The 15,878-nt window shown below is 41.0% G+C and overlaps 1 protein-coding gene across 2 annotated transcripts in view; it reads left to right on the top strand.

Annotated features, from left to right (window-relative positions):
* Positions 1-376: 376 nt before the first annotated feature.
* LOC125035460 overlaps positions 377-15,878 on the top strand; it is a 66,101-nt gene continuing 50,599 nt past the window's right edge. For both annotated transcript variants that reach the window (XM_047627886.1, XM_047627885.1), the window contains exon 1: positions 377-436. In XM_047627886.1, the coding sequence (XP_047483842.1) occupies positions 418-436 (19 nt within the window). In that variant the 5' untranslated portion in view covers positions 377-417. The remainder of the gene's footprint in view (positions 437-15,878) is intronic.

Below are 15,878 nucleotides of genomic sequence, written 5' to 3'. Positions count from 1 at the left end.
GAGGGGTTGGAAGGTAGGGAACGAGGGAGAGGGGGAGGTCACCCCGGGCGTCCTTGGTCAAGTCTGGTCCCGCCCACTTGACCGAGCTCCTGCATCCAGAAAAAAAAAGAACAAGACTACGACAAATCGGTGGAATTAATTCCCTTCTTACCCCCGCCCCCCTCAAATTTCCCCCTTCACATTAACCCACACAAAAACCCAAATCAAAATCGCCCTCGTCTCCGCGAAGAAATCAGCGAGAGCGAGAGAACGGCGACGGTGCGAGATTCCCACCTCGTCGGGCATCAGCAGCGGCGGGCGAGGTGAGTCAACGCGCCGGCGGGAAAAAGCTGAGGTGCTGCCCCCTCCGCGCCAAGGAACTCCAGTTGACAGTTGATCAGTGGAAGGGCAGGACGTACACGCTCCCACGGATCCAGGATGACGCGGCAACGGAAAGGTGAATGAGTGGATATCGTTTAGTGTACGGAAAGGGGAAGGCGGGGGACGGAGGTGCAGAAGGGGCTGGGAACACGTCCTGTGCCTCTGATTTTTTCCCTCTTTGATTGAACAGGATGACGTTACTCTCCTTGCGAGGAACAAAACAAGACACAAAATAAAGAGAGAAATAAAAGGGTGGAAAAGAGAGAGAGAATAAAAAAAACAAAAAAAAAACGAGAAAACAAGAGATTTACGAAAATTACTCCTGTCCGACAGTGGTGTATAAAGGACACGCCTCCCTCTTAGGATCTCAGAGTGAATTAATCTCCTCTGTGTACTCTATGATCAATCTACAAAAAGAATGCAAGGAGCGAGTTTTATGACGGAGAGAATAACTGCAGTTAGAAAGTTATGTTTCACGATCTCACTTTCATTCTTTGGAGTCGAGGAGAATGAACAGGTTTCCTTTCGTAGGTAATCAAATTTGTGCTGCAATTACTGGCATATCTACATACCTACACGTGCATATATACAACATACATACATACATACATGCTTACATACATACATACATACATGCTTACATACATACATACATACATACATACATACATACATACATACATACATACATACATACATACATACATACATACATACATACACATGTGTGTATGTGTAACACACACACACACACAAATACATATGTTTGTGTGTGTGTTTGTATATATGTCTGCGTACTTGATATACGTATGTATGTTTGCAAGTGTGTGGGTATGTGTACATATGCTTCATAGTCTGTGTGCGTGTGTTTGTTTACATGCTTTTGTTTGTTTGTGTGTGGCTGGCGCTCGTATGTGTGTGATCAACCTCACACATGTATTTCTAACCTCAACATGAACACTGCACCTCAATCTTTCATTTATTTTCATTCATGCATATTTTATTTACTCTCTTTAAGATCATAGTTTTAAAGAGGCGGATAAAACACCTGTTGTGAAGAGGGAAATTCCTACGTTTGGAAGCACAAAGACCTTCCCTGTGTTCGCTTCGTATCAACTAGGCGAGCGATTTCATTCATCAACAGTGTCATTCAGCTCTTGCTTCCTCCCCTCCTCCCCTCCTCCCCTCCTTCCCCCTCTCCTCCACTCCTCTCCTCCCCTCCCCCACCCTCTCCTCCTTTCCTTCTCCTCCTCCTCTCCTCCTTTCCTCCACCTGTCCCCCTCCTCCTCCTTTCTTCCTCCCCCTCTCCTGCTCTTCCCTCCACCCCCTCTCCTCCTCCCCTCCTCCCCCTCTCCTCCCCCACCCTCTCCTCCTTACCTCCACCTGTCCCCCTCCTCCTCTCTTCCTCCCCCTTTCCTCCTCCCCTCCAACCCCTCTCCTCCTCCTCTCCTTCCCTCATCCCCCTCTTCTTCTTTCGTTCACCCCCTCTCCTCCTTCCCTCCATCCCCTCCCCCTCTCCTCCTGTCCTCCTCCCCCTCTCCTCCCTCCCTTCCCCTGTCACTGTTCTTCTCTATTTTTCTTCTTTTGCTTCTCCTCCCTCACCTCTCTCCCTTCCCCTTCTCTCTTCCCCTTCTCCCTCTCCTCTCTCTCTGTTCATCTCCCCTTCTCCTCCTTCCCTCCCCTTCTCTCTTCTCTCCCTTTCCTTCTGTCTGTTCGTCTCTCGTTCTGCATCTTCTCTTCCCATTCCTCCCTCTTCTCCCTCTGTCCATTCCCTCCTCTTCTCCTTACTCCTTCTTCCTACCGATCTTCCCTTATCCTCCTTCTCTCCCTCCCTACCTCTCCCTCCCTCCCTACCCTCCCTCCCTCCCTCCCTCCCTCCCTCCCTCCCTCCCTCCCTCTCTTCCCTCCCTCTCTTCCCTATTTCCCTCCCTTCCTCCCTCTCTACCTTCCCTCCCTCCCTCTTTCCCTCCCTTCCACCCTCCCGAAATGACACAACCAAATCGCTCATTAACTTGGGCGTCATTGCAAATCGAGTTGCTCTTATCAACCGAAATGCTTGCAACTAACCGTTAGCCTTTTAATCGTGTGTTCCGCCTTTGCGTTATCTCATTTGGCTTTTATAAGTGTGGAAGAGTTTATAAGTGTGTGTGTGTGGGGGGGGGGGGTGTAAGTGTTGAGGGGTTTTATAAATGTGTGTGGGGTGGGGGTTTGTAAGTGTGGAATTTGGGTTTGTAAGTGTGGAGGGCTTTTATAAGTGTGTATAGGGGGGTTGTAAAAAGTGTGGAGGGCTTTTATAAGTGTGTGGGGTAGGGGTTTGTTAGAGTGGAGGATTTTAGAAGTGTGTGGGGGTTTGTAAGTATGGATGGCTTTTTATAAATAAATGGGGAGGATTTTATGTTTTTGAGGAGTTTGTAAGTGTTTTTTTTTATAAGTGTGGAAGGTTTTATAAGTCGTTTTATAAATGTGGAAGATTTTATTTGTGGATTAAAAAAAGATAATCGTGAGGGATTTTACAAGTGTAAGTAATCTTCTATCTGATTACTTACTATTGAATAATTTTATAAGTTTGAATTATTCTATGTGTTGGTAATGAGTGTGAACAATTTTATAAGTATGAATGGATCACACTCTTTCAGACGCGAATTAATGGTCATTTCAGAACTTTTTTATATATAAAAATCCCACTCATCACTCTTAACACTTAAATTAACCACCCCCCCCCCCCCAATCTCTCTCTCTCTCTATCTCTCTCTCTCTCTTTCTCTCTCTCTCTCTTTCTCTCTCTCTCTCTCCCTCTGTCTCTCTCTCTCTCTCTCTCTCTCCCCCCCCCCCTCTCTCTCTCTCTCTCTCTCTCTCTCTCTCTCTCTCTCTCTCTCTCTCTCTCTCTCTCTCTCTCTCTCTCTCTCTCTCTCTCTTTCTCTCTTACTATCTCTCTCTCTCTCTCTCTCTCTCTCTCCCTCTTTCTCTCTTTCTCTCTCTCTCTCTCTCTCTCTCTCTCTCTCTCTCTCTCTGTATATCTATAACTATCTATCTATCTATCTATCTATCTATCTATATATATATCCCTCTCCCTCTCCCTGTGCCTTTCCCTCTCGTTATAATCACGGTAATTAAAGAGAAACGGTAATTAACTAGCCATCATTTGCAATGTCATTCACCATCTGGTCGCAAACGAATCACCATCAAGTACGATGAACAATAATGAACAACATTCACATCAGAGACACAGTGATACCCATACTTAATATGATCGTTTTTTAGATATCTTCGTTCTCTCTCTCTCTCTCTCTCTCTCTCTCTCTCTCTGTTTATTTTTCTTTCTCTTATTCTCTCTCCCTCTCCCTCTCCCTCTCCCTCTCCCTCTCCCTCTCCCTCTTCCTCTTCCTCTTCCTCTTTCTCTCCCTCCCTCCGTCTCTCCCCCATCCCCCTCCCTCGCTTTCTCCCTCCTCCCACTCCCTCCTCCTCTCTCTCTGTTTATTTTTCTTTCTCTTATTCTCTCTCCCTCTCCCTCTCCCTCTCCCTCTCCCTCTCCCTCTCCCTCTTCCTCTTCCTCTTCCTCTTTCTCTCCCTCCCTCCGTCTCTCCCCCATCCCCCTCCCTCGCTTTCTCCCTCCTCCCACTCCCTCCTCCTACTCCCTCCTCCCTTTCCCTCTGATGTTAGTACCATGCAGTACCGTTCATTTAGCGAAATTAGGATTGGTTGCATAAGACAGAGGCCGGGAATGTTCTCATGATTTTTTTTTTTCTAAAGACTATTACGTTCTTAAATAGCTAATGAGTTGTTTACACACACACGCGCACGCACACGCACACACTCACGCATACGCACACGCACACACATGTACACACACACACACACACACACACACACACACACACACACACACACACACACACACACACACACACGTACACACACCTACACAGATACACATGTACACGCACACGCACACACGTACACACACCCACACAGACACACATGTACACGCACACGCACACGCACACACGCTTCCATAACGACAGTGCTTTTAAGGCGATACTGAAGGTTAACATGAAGATAAACAGCCACATTTAAAAGGCTGTCTCCGCCTCACGATTTTTTTTTTATCTCTTTTTTCGTTTTTTTTTTTTTTTTTTTTTTTTTTTTTTTTTTTTGTCAGTTATCGGATCAGTGTCTGTTCTCCGCCCAGATTTCTTACCGTGTGAATCCCAAGGCCGTTGTTAAGACTATACTTATACGTTGAAAGTAGAGAGAGAGAGAGAGAGAGAGAGAGAGAGAGAGAGAGAGAGAGAGAGAGAGAGAGAGAGAGAGAGAGAGAGGGGGTGAGAGTGAGAGAGAGAGAGAGAATGAGAAGGAGAGAGACACGTAAAGACAGAGACAAACAGAGACAGAAACATAGACAGAGACAAAGAAAGAGAGAAAGTCATACAAGACAAATTTAATCCTAAGATACCCATCGTTGAGGACAGAGAAAGAGAGAAGCGACAGAGACAGGAGAGAGAGAGAGAGAGAGAGAGAGAGAGAGAGAGAGAGAGAGAGAGAGAGAGAGAGAGAGAGAGAGAGAGAGAGAGAGAGAGAGAGTAAGTGATAAATGGCACAAACCTAACCCTAAAATATCCAACGTTTAGGATAACATACTACCAGATTCCTTTCCAGACCTCGCGAAGTAGGACGCAGTGGAATCTGATTCGAAACTCAAACCCGCTCTCTTTCATGCCACAAAGAAAGAGAGAGAGAGAGAGAGAGAGAGAGAGAGAGAGAGAGAGAGAGAGAGAGAGAGAGAGAGAGAGAGAGAGAGAGAGAGGGAGAGGGAGAAGAAGAGAGAACAAAGAAAAGAGTGACAGAAATAGAGAGCGAGAGAGAAAAAAAAAAAACGGAGAGAAAGTAATAAGTGACACAAAGCCAGTGTCCGATCCTATACCCGCCTTCGACCCTCCACCAAAGAAAAGATTCAAACATGCTCCACGCTCGCTTTCCTGCTGCAGATATCTATAAAAAAAAAAAAAAAACTTTCACCCTTCCCTTCGCCGTGCTCCTTCAGCATTCCACGTCAGCAGTGACCCATTCTGCCCCCTTTTCTGCCCCGACAAGAGGATACGCATAATGGTGACCTTACCCTCTCCGTGACCTGCAGGAAACTCGCATTCTCTTTGTGGATAGTTGAGGGCATGGGTTGTGGGCTGAAGGGGGGGGGGGGGGGTGAAGGGGTTAGAGAGATAGGGTGGGCGTGAAGGGTACGTGAGGGAGTGGGAGTCGGAGGGGGTACGTGAGGGAGTGGGCGTCGGAGGGGGTACGTGAGGGAGTGGGCGTCGGAGGGGGTACGTGAGAGAGTGGGCGTTAGCCAGTACGTAAGTAGGTGGGCGTATGGGAGCACGTGAGGAATAAGGGGCGTGGGTGGGCGGGGTGACCGGGATATGATCGGGATTGGGAGGGATGGGCGTGTGATAGGGGTGTACATGAGGGGTGGGCGTGAGAAAGGGTACGTAAAGGGTTACGTGAAGGGATGATATTGAAAGAGCGTACGTAAAAGTTGGGCGTGAGAGGGTGAGCATGAACGGTCGGGACGTAGGTGGTGAGTGGGCGTGAATGGGCGGAGATGTGGAGTTTAAAAGACCGGGATGTATTTGGAAAAGGTGTGACGCCCATGCCCTTCACGTCTCCCTCTATGCTGACCGCCTAAGAGAGAGTAATATTGATAATAACAACTGCAAAAGCTAAATCAACACCAACAACAAAAATAACAACTGTTGTGGCAATGATAACTACAACAACAATAAAAACAAAGATGATAGTAATAAAACAACGATGATAATGATGGTACTAATCTAATGATAATTATTATAATGCATATAGTTACTAATGAGATCGCAATTAGCTTATTTCATAAGATTATTGAATTTAAAAAATAATATAACAACCTTTTCCTGACATTTCATAAATCAAAGATCTCGCTGCTTGTCGAAAATACTTATCATATGTAAATATTTTCGTTCCTCGCATACAAGAAAATAAATAATAAATGATAAAAAAAATAATAAAAAAAGGACGAAAATACAAGTGACGGATGTTTTAGTGTATTAGTATTAATAAATATGCAAGCAATTTAGGAACAAGGAAATATAAGGCAACGCGCACTGTTTGGCACTATATAGCACCTTACAATTTCACCGGAAAGCTCCTGTCTGTAGAGAGAAATCATGTTACTTATGTTACCGCGTGTAGGACTAATGTTACTAGTGTTACTACACGCAGAAGGGGAATTAGCGTTGTCACCTTGTTATCACATACATAGGACCTCAAAAGGACGGAAGACTTCTGTTATATGATAGTTTGTGCATAGGAATGTGTGAAAGGATGATATGTAGAGAAAGAATTTGTGTTACCGCGTGTATGTTGCACAGGACTTCATACAGAGAGGAGACTTGTGTTGTGTTGATACCACGTCTTCAAGGCCAGACTGATTTATTTTGTAAACATTACTTATTTCCTTGAAAAAGAGGGAAAAAACTGAGCATCTGGCCAGACTTGCTGATCTTATATCAGGAAGTCCATCCATTAAACATTCAAGAATTAACATGAACATTAGAATTAACATTAAGATTGACCAAGGATTGCTCAGAATCGATTACATTGTTTTAATTCTACAAGTAAATGAATAGACATACAGACAGATAGATAGATAGATAGATAGATAGATAGAGAGAGAGAGAGAGAGAGAGAGAGAGAGAGAGAGAGAGAGAGAGAGAGAGAGAGAGAGAGAGAGCGAGCGAGCCAGAGAGAACTTCAGTTACCACAATATTACTTACCACCTGTACATAAACTGCAAATTCCACCATGATTTTTACTCAGGGACTAACTTAGGAGTAATTTCGAAGTGGCTAATCTCCCGTGAGTGATTTTGAGCAGGGATTACTTCATCGCATCATTCCGTGCGTGACTCGAGGTGATGTTGAGAAGATGTTGAAATCCTCTTCCCAGGCGTCGGGGCGAAGGCTTTTCCCCGCGACTGTCTTTTCCATTCTCTTCCTCTATTATCTTCTGTTTTCCCTGTTGCCCTCTTCCGTTCATTCTCTTATTTTGTCTCGCTTTATCTTTCGTTCTTTTTCCTTAGTTTCTTTCATTCGTTTTTTTCTGGTTAATTTTCTCCGTTTCTTTCACCTTTTCAACATCCTCGTTTCCCTTTCCTCTTCCCTTCTTTTCTTCCTTCCTTCTCTTCATTCACTCCCCTTTCCTCCCCCCTCTCACTTATTCATCCTCTTCCCTTCCTTCCCCTCCTCTCCCTTTTTCTTTCCCCTTCCTCTTTTTTTCCCCTCTCTCCGCCTCTCCTTTCCTTTCCCCTTCTCTCTTTCCCCCCCCTTCCTTCCCCTCCCCTCTTCCCCTCCCTTCCTTTTCCTTTTCCTCTCCCCCTCTTTCCCTCCCTTCCTTCCTCCCCCCCTCTTCCCCTCTCCACTTTTCCCTTATTCCCTGTTCCTTCCCCCCTTTCACCCCCCCTCCCCCCTCTGCCTAAGCTTTGTGAATCATCCCACTTTTTAGCCAAAATGTGCTGAGTCATGCTTGAGAAAAGTTGCTCGTGTTGAAACGTCGACAAGAAACGTTGACTCTCGTGTTTCCACATTTAACCCTTTTTTTTCATTCCTTTTCTTATTTTTCCTTAATTAGGATCTTTGTCGTTAATCGCCCTCATTATCATTATTGGGAATTACATTAGTGTCATCATTATTATATTATAATTGTTAGTATCATTATCTTAACTATTATATTATTGTAATGGAAAAGGTCATCTTTATTGTTATTATTTTTGCCTGAAGTTTCACCTCCAATAACCTCACTTTATTTATCAATCTATCTACGTATTTATATATTTTCTTAACCAGGTTTCTACTTATCTGTCTATCTATCTATCTATTTATCTATGTGTATATTCATCCATCTATATACCTATTCATCAGTCTAATCCATTAATCAGTATATTTATCTATCTGTCTATGTATCCTTCCATCTTTCTAGATGTTTATCCATTTCTCCATCTATCTATCTATCTAGCTATATATTTCTCTCTCTCTCTCTCTCTCTCTCTCTCTCTCTCTCTCTCTCTCTCTCTCTCTCTCTCTCTCTCTCTCTCTCTCTCTCTCTCTTACTCTCTCTCTCTTACTCTCTCTCTCTCTCTCTCTCTCTCTCTCTCTCTCTCTCTCTCTCTCTCTCTCTCTCTCTCTCTCTCTCTCTCTCTCTCTCTCTCTACCTCTCTCTCTCTCAACTTCCGGTTCCTGGGCCCTTTCTCGCGCAGCAACAATCAGGCATTTTGCAATTCCTTTTTGCAATGGCGGGGAATCTAGGCATTGGCTGGTGGCCGGGAGAGCGTGCAAGAGGAATATTTTCGTTGCGTGGGACTTGGTGGTTGGGATACTCTGTCTGTCTGTCTGTCTGTCTGTCTGTCTGTCTGTCAGTCTGTCTGTCTGTCAGTCAGTCTGTCTGTCTGTCTGTCTCTGTCTTCCCCGTTCTCTCTCTCTCTCTCTCTCTCTCTCTCTCTCTCTCTCTCTCTCTCTCTCTCACTCTCACTCTCTCACTCTCTCTCTCTCTCTCTCTGTCTGATTATCTCTCTCTCTCTCTCTCTCTCTCTCTCTCTCTCTCTCTCTCTCTCTCTCTCTCTCTCTCTCTATCTCTCCCTCTCTCTCTTTCTCTTTCTCTCCCTCCCCCCTCCCTCTGTCTCTTTCCATCCCACTTTGTTTTTTTTTTCTTTCGAAAGATGAATGAACATTAGCTCAGAAAGGAATCGCTTGCCGTTACAGTGCAAGGACGCTGATGCAAAACAAAAAAAAAAGAAAGAAAAAAACGGGCGGAAGTTCATCTCAACCCGTTAAACACAACAAAAACATTTACAAAAAAAAAACTGAAGCAATTACAAAAAACACAAAGATACAGCAAAAAACATTTTCAGAAAAAAAAGAAACACGACAAAAACATTTACAAAAAAAACAACACAAACAATTACAAAAACAACAAAAACATTTAAAGAAACACAACAAAAATTCAATAAACACAACAAAACAACAACAAAAACTGGTAAAATTTTCTCGTTTCTTTCTCTCTCTTTTCTTTAATTTCCCTCTCTTCTCTTTTCTTCCTTCACTCTATCATTCTCCCTTCTTCTATATCCTCATTCTCCTTTCTCTTCTCTCTTCATTATTTTCTCTTTTCTCTTCTCTCTATATATTTACATTTTCTTCCCTTTCTATCATTCTCTCCTTCTCTCAATCATTATTTTTTTCTTCTCTGCTTTCTTCTTATTTTTTTTTCTCCTCTCTATCCTATCTCCTTTCTTTCATTTTTCCTTCTTTATCTCTCTCTCCTTCTCATATCACCTCTTCCTCTCTACGCATTCCAAAACTCCCATAATACTAAAAAAAAAAAAAAAAAAAAAAAAAAAATGCAAAACTAAAACAAAATAAAGAAAAACAAAAAAATATATAATTGCAAGATTGTTTTCTTAATATAAGGAAAATAAAATGGCGGAAAAGAATTTCATTAAATTTAACCGCGAAAATCTGAGATACTGAAATGTCGATTTTGTTTTGTTTCGAATCATATGGGAAATATTAGGCGTTCATCCACCATTTCCTTATAAGGTAATAAAGGTAATAAAGGTAAGTGACGTCACGGCAATACCCCTATTTCTTGTGCCCTTATAAGGCAACTGGAAATAGGAAGTAGGGTTAGATGACGTCACGATCGATACCCCTATTTCGTATGCCCTTATAAGGCAACTGGAAATAGGGGTACGTGACGTCATGGCGATACCCCTATTTCCTGTGCCCTTATAAGGCAACTGGAAATAGGAAGTAGGGTGAGATGACGTCACGATCGATACCCCTATTTCCTGTGCCCTTATAAGGTCGCTGGTCCGCTAGGTGCTGAGCGTTTACCTTGGCATCAGTCAAGTTCTGGCTCAGCGGGCGTGCGGGCGGGGGGGGGGGGGGGGGGGGGGGGGGGGTCATAGGATTTACAGGATTTATATATATAATTTTTTTTAGGGTGGATGGGTAGGATTGAGAGAGAGAGAGAGAGAGAGAGAGAGAGAGAGAGAGAGAGAGAGAGAGAGAGAGAGAGAGAGAGAGAGAGAAACAGAGAGAGAGAGAGAGAGAGAGAGAGAGAGAGAGAGAGAGAGAGAGAGAGAGAGAGAGAGAGAGAGAGAGAGGGGGGGGGGGGATAGGGCAGATATATGTATACATATATATAAATATGAATATAGATATAAATATAAATATTTATATATATATATATATATATATATATATATATAGAGAGAGAGAGAGAGAGAGACTGAAAATACATACAAACAGACAGACACAGAGAGATATAAGCAAAATAAAAGACTACAAAGGTTAAACCGAAGGGTGAAAAAGATTCGCCTGCCTCTTGTTCATTAGTTATTTAATTTAGACAGTCATTATCTCTTTATTACTCCAGTGATGCCATCCTTGTTATTATATAAATCTGCCTCCCGTTTTCTTTCTGTTTATTATCTCTATTTCTCGTCTTCAATTCACGATCTCTTTCTTGTATTTATTTTTGTTCCTCTTTTCATTTATTTCAACTTTTCTTTTTTTTTTGCACGTTTTCATCGTATTCTTGCTCTTATTCTTATTATATTGCTTCTATTGTCGCTATTCTTTTGTTTTCCATCTGTCAATAAGCCACGCCCCCATTCTATAGGTAAGAAGCTGATTGGTTGATTTTAAATATTCGTGTCATTATCTATTTAGTCACATGGACGTGTTTATAATACCAGGAGTTAAAAACCTGAAATAGATTAATGATTTTAAGACATTGGCATTTTTGAGAGGATGTTTAGAATGTATTTTCAGATCAGCCTATTCATTTATTGACAAATATATACTACTGAAAAAAAAAAAATAAAAGAAAGAAAAAACAAAGGACTGTCGCCAGAGAGTACGTTTTCGTTGTGTTTATAATTGTTAGAAATAAGAAATATTTCTGTTCTGTTCATAGTGTCAAGGATTTTTTTTTTTGTGTGTGTGTTTTGTGTATAGTTGCCAGAAAAAAAAATCTTTGTAGTTGCCAGTTTTTTATTCTGTTTTGTTTTTAAATAATATTTCTAGGCTATATAGTGCTAGAATAAGTTTTGTTTATAGCTGCCAGATCTGTTTTATTTATTCTATTTTATGTATGATTGATAAAAAACAGATTCCTTTTTTTCATTATAACTACAATATATATATATATATTTTGTTTGATGTTGCCAAATATTTTTCCATTTAGAAAAAAAAAAAAAAACATATTTCAATTTTGTCTATAGTTTCAAGAAAAAAAAAATGTACACAGTTGTCAAATCTCCATTTTCTCCTTTTCATCTTCATTTTATTATCATTGTTTTTTTTTTTTGTTTTTTTTTTTGTGTGTGGGGGGGGGGGGGGGATGTCGTACGTATATTTTCCAAAAAAAGAGAAATGACTTCATTCGATGTCCTCCTTGACTTCGATCGGAAGGGGAGACTTGTTTAACAGTTTTTAAAACCCTACTTCAGTACTGATCTTTCAAAGTCATTTACATTTTCAGATGTTAATGATTCTGGTGTCATCACTAACGTTACCATAATTGGTATTGTAGTATCGAAAAAATAGTATTATTAATAATAGTTGTTTTGTTTTTTTTGTTTTACAGTGTTACCGTTATCATATGATTATTATTATCATCATCATCATCGTCGTCCTCATCGTCATCATCATCATCATCATCATCATCATCATCGTCATCATCATCGTCATCATCATCATCATCATCATCATCATCATCATCATCATCATCATCATCATCATCATCATCATCATCATCATCGTCATCATCATCATCATCATCATCATCGTCATCATCATCATCACCATCATCATCATCATCATCATTTTCATTTTTATTATCGTTATTATCATCATTATCATTACTTTTATTATTGTCATCATTATCATTACTATTATTATTCTGATCATTATCCTTATCATCATAATCATTATCATTATTCTCATTGTTATTGTAATTTAATGGATAAAATAAAGACAGTAATATTAATGATAATAATCATACTATCATCATCATAATAATAACGATAGTAATTACGATTATAAGTATAATTTTTAGGATTATTCTAATCAGTTATATAATTATAGTAAAAAATAACAGTATCTGTAGTAGCAGAATTGTAATAGTTGTAATAATAACAAAACTATAATATTAATCTAGTGTATGTTATGAGTGTTCATTAAGTGTAAAGTATTGTCAACTTTATCGTGATTATTGAACAAGTAATCCAGTAGGATATAGAAAACGGGCCTATTAAAGATCTGAAATGCGTACATACAAATACGTACATGGAAATACATGCACAACAATACGTACATCCAAATACATGCACAAAAATACATACATAGAAATATTTACATAAACATAAATACGTATAAGTACATACGTAAACCTACACACACACACAAAATGCATACAGGAAAATGCATACACAAAAATACATCCATAAATATACATAAACAAAGATACATACATACACATACATACATAAAAATACATACAACAAAAAACATACACAGAAATACATACATAAAAATACACTTACATAAAATTACACACATAACTACTGTTTAACGAATTGCAACAATGAGCAACAAAAAAGGCATTGCAGTTAACTGGAGGTCACTATCTCGTTCACGCCCTGTTGATGGTGTTGCAAGAAGGCAAGATTGTGTGGCTTTGGGATAGTGGTTTGTTGCAGAGGGATGTTGCAGACTGGGTGGGAGGAAGGGGGGTATTGCGTGCCCGGGGTGGAGGGGGGCAGTGTTGGGGGGGGGGGGGAGAGGGAGAGAAGGAGAGAAAGACAGAAGGAGAGAGGGAAGGAAGGAGGAAGGAAGGAATGAGCGAAGGAAGGAAGGAAAGAGAGAAAGAAGGAAATAATGAATGAATGAGTGAGTGAAGGAAGGAAAGAGAGAAAGAAGGAAAGAATGAATGAATGAATGAGTGAGTGAAGGAAGGAAAGAAAGAAAGAAAGAAGGAAAGAAGGAATGAATGAATGAAGGAAGGAAGGAAAGAGAGAAAGAAGGAACGAATGAATGAATGAGTGAAGGAAGGAAGGAAAGAGAGAAAGAAGGAACGAATGAAGGAGAAGATGATATGGTGGAGAAGCAGAGAAGGAGACTGTATATAGTGACTAGCAGAAATAAGGGTATAGTGTCGGAAATGGATGTGTGCGGGATGGTGACGTTGGGTATGGAGTGGGGGAGAGGAAGGGGGGCATGTTGTATTGAGGGAGGTGGGCGTGTGGGCGTTTTGTAGGGGAGAATGAGGGAGTCTACGAGGGGGAAGGAGAGGGAGGGAGGAGGAGGAGGAGGAGGAGGAGGAGGAGGAGGAGGAGGGTGAAGAGGAAGAAGAAGAAGAAGAGGAACAAGAGGAGGAAGAGGAGGAAGAGGAGGAGGAGGAGCAGCAGCAGCAGCAGCAGCAGCAGCAGCAGCAGCAGCAGCAGAAGAAGAAGAAGAAGAAATTAAATAAATAAATAAATAAAGTAAGGAAGAAAGAAAAAGAAAGAGAGAAAGGAATGAAGCAGAGGATGAAAATGGGGTGGAAGAAGAGGAGGACCCATTAAGGAAACGACAAAACTCACCCCATGCTCGTGTATTTGATAACGAAGAATGTAAGAGTGGGAGAAAGAGAGAGAGAGAGAGAGAGAGAGAGAGAGAGAGAGAGAGAGAGAGAGAGAGAGAGAGAGAGAGAGAGAGAGAGAGAGAGAGAGCGAGGGAGGCGCGTGTGAGGGAGCGAGAGACAAACTGACCAGACCTGTTATCCTCTCGCCACCGGGAGCTCGTCGAGTGAGGGGAAACTCGCCCTTATGGAAGGTTTTGTAAGTAGTCAGTGGAGGCCAGGGAAGTGACAGCTCGGGGAAGTAACAGTAAGGAAATAACAGTAACGGGGACGGGCGTGGAGATGGGCGGGCGTGGAGACTGGCGGGCGTAGGGTATGAAATGATTATGTCCTCGGGCCGCGTGGGTCATGGATAGGATAGGATGAGGATTTTAAGAAAAAAATCGCTTTTGGTTTAAAAGGAAAGGATAGTATTTATCTCAACTCTCTATCTTTTTTTTTTTTTCGAGTTCGAAAGGGATGAATATTTTTTTCTCCTGGAAGATCCCGGTAACGAAGACAAGTCATGATGATAACAAAAAATATAGATACAAAAAATTGATAATGAATCCGTATCAATTCCTGCCCCTTGATCAGAACAAAAGCAAAACGTCATGCGAACTTTATCCCATTGGAGGAAAAACCCTTTCACCAGCGACACATACACTTGTCTCCTACCCCGGGCTAGTCACTTATTACCCAATTAACGCTGATTGCAAATAAATGCCTGATGAGCGTGGCATGTACTTACGAATCACGCGGGAGGAGCTGGGCACACTTGCGCTCCGCCATCCGATATCCTTTGTGGCTTCGATGCCCGTTCGCGCGCCCGGGGGCCGTCTGCGGGCTGCCTGCGACGCTGCGGGCTGCCTGCGACGCGGGCCTCGACGGGCACGCTCTTCCCATGGGGTATGTGTGTGGATACATGTTATGTATGTGTGTGTGTGTGTTTATATATATATATATATATATATATATATATATAAACACTATATATGTATATATATATATATATATATATATAAACAATATATATGTATATACATATTTGTTTGTTTATATATATGAATATATATATATATATATATATATATATATATATATATATATATATATGTATATATATGTTTATATATATGAAGATATATATGTATATATATAAATATACATATACACACATATATATATACATATATATACATATATATATCTATATCTATATATATATATATATATATATATATATATATGTGTGTGTGTGTGTGTGTGTGTGTGTGTGTGTGTTTATGTATGTGTGTGTGTGTGTATGTGTGTGTGTGTGTGTGTGTGTGTGTGTGTGTGTGTGTGTGTGTGTGTGTGTGTGTGTATGTATATTTGTGTGTGCTTGAGTGTGTGTGTGTGTGCGTGTGTAGAGATATATATACGGTGATATATATATATATATATATATATATATATATATATATATATTTACGGTGAATGTTAACGTGTGTGTGTATTATGTATATATATATATATACATATATATGTATGTATATATATATGTATATATATGTATATATGTATATATATATATATATATATATATATATATATATATATATAATACACACACACACATACACACACACGTTGACATTCACCGTAAATTCCCCACCATATCTATATTCTGCCAAAACATTTGCCACTGTTCTGCCAACCACATAACTGACGTAAAAAATGGTGTTTGCGTCTATTCATTCGGGAAAAGAGGTGCGCGTGGCAGGCCGGGTGGAAGAGGCTGCCATAAATCTTTTGGGGTCGAGCCTTTGTCCTTGTGGCCACTC

The sequence above is a fragment of the Penaeus chinensis genome, chromosome 19, assembly GCF_019202785.1.
Source record: "Penaeus chinensis breed Huanghai No. 1 chromosome 19, ASM1920278v2, whole genome shotgun sequence".
Taxonomy (NCBI): Eukaryota; Metazoa; Arthropoda; class Malacostraca; order Decapoda; family Penaeidae; genus Penaeus; species Penaeus chinensis.
This window is presented reverse-complemented; position numbering and strand designations above follow the sequence as displayed.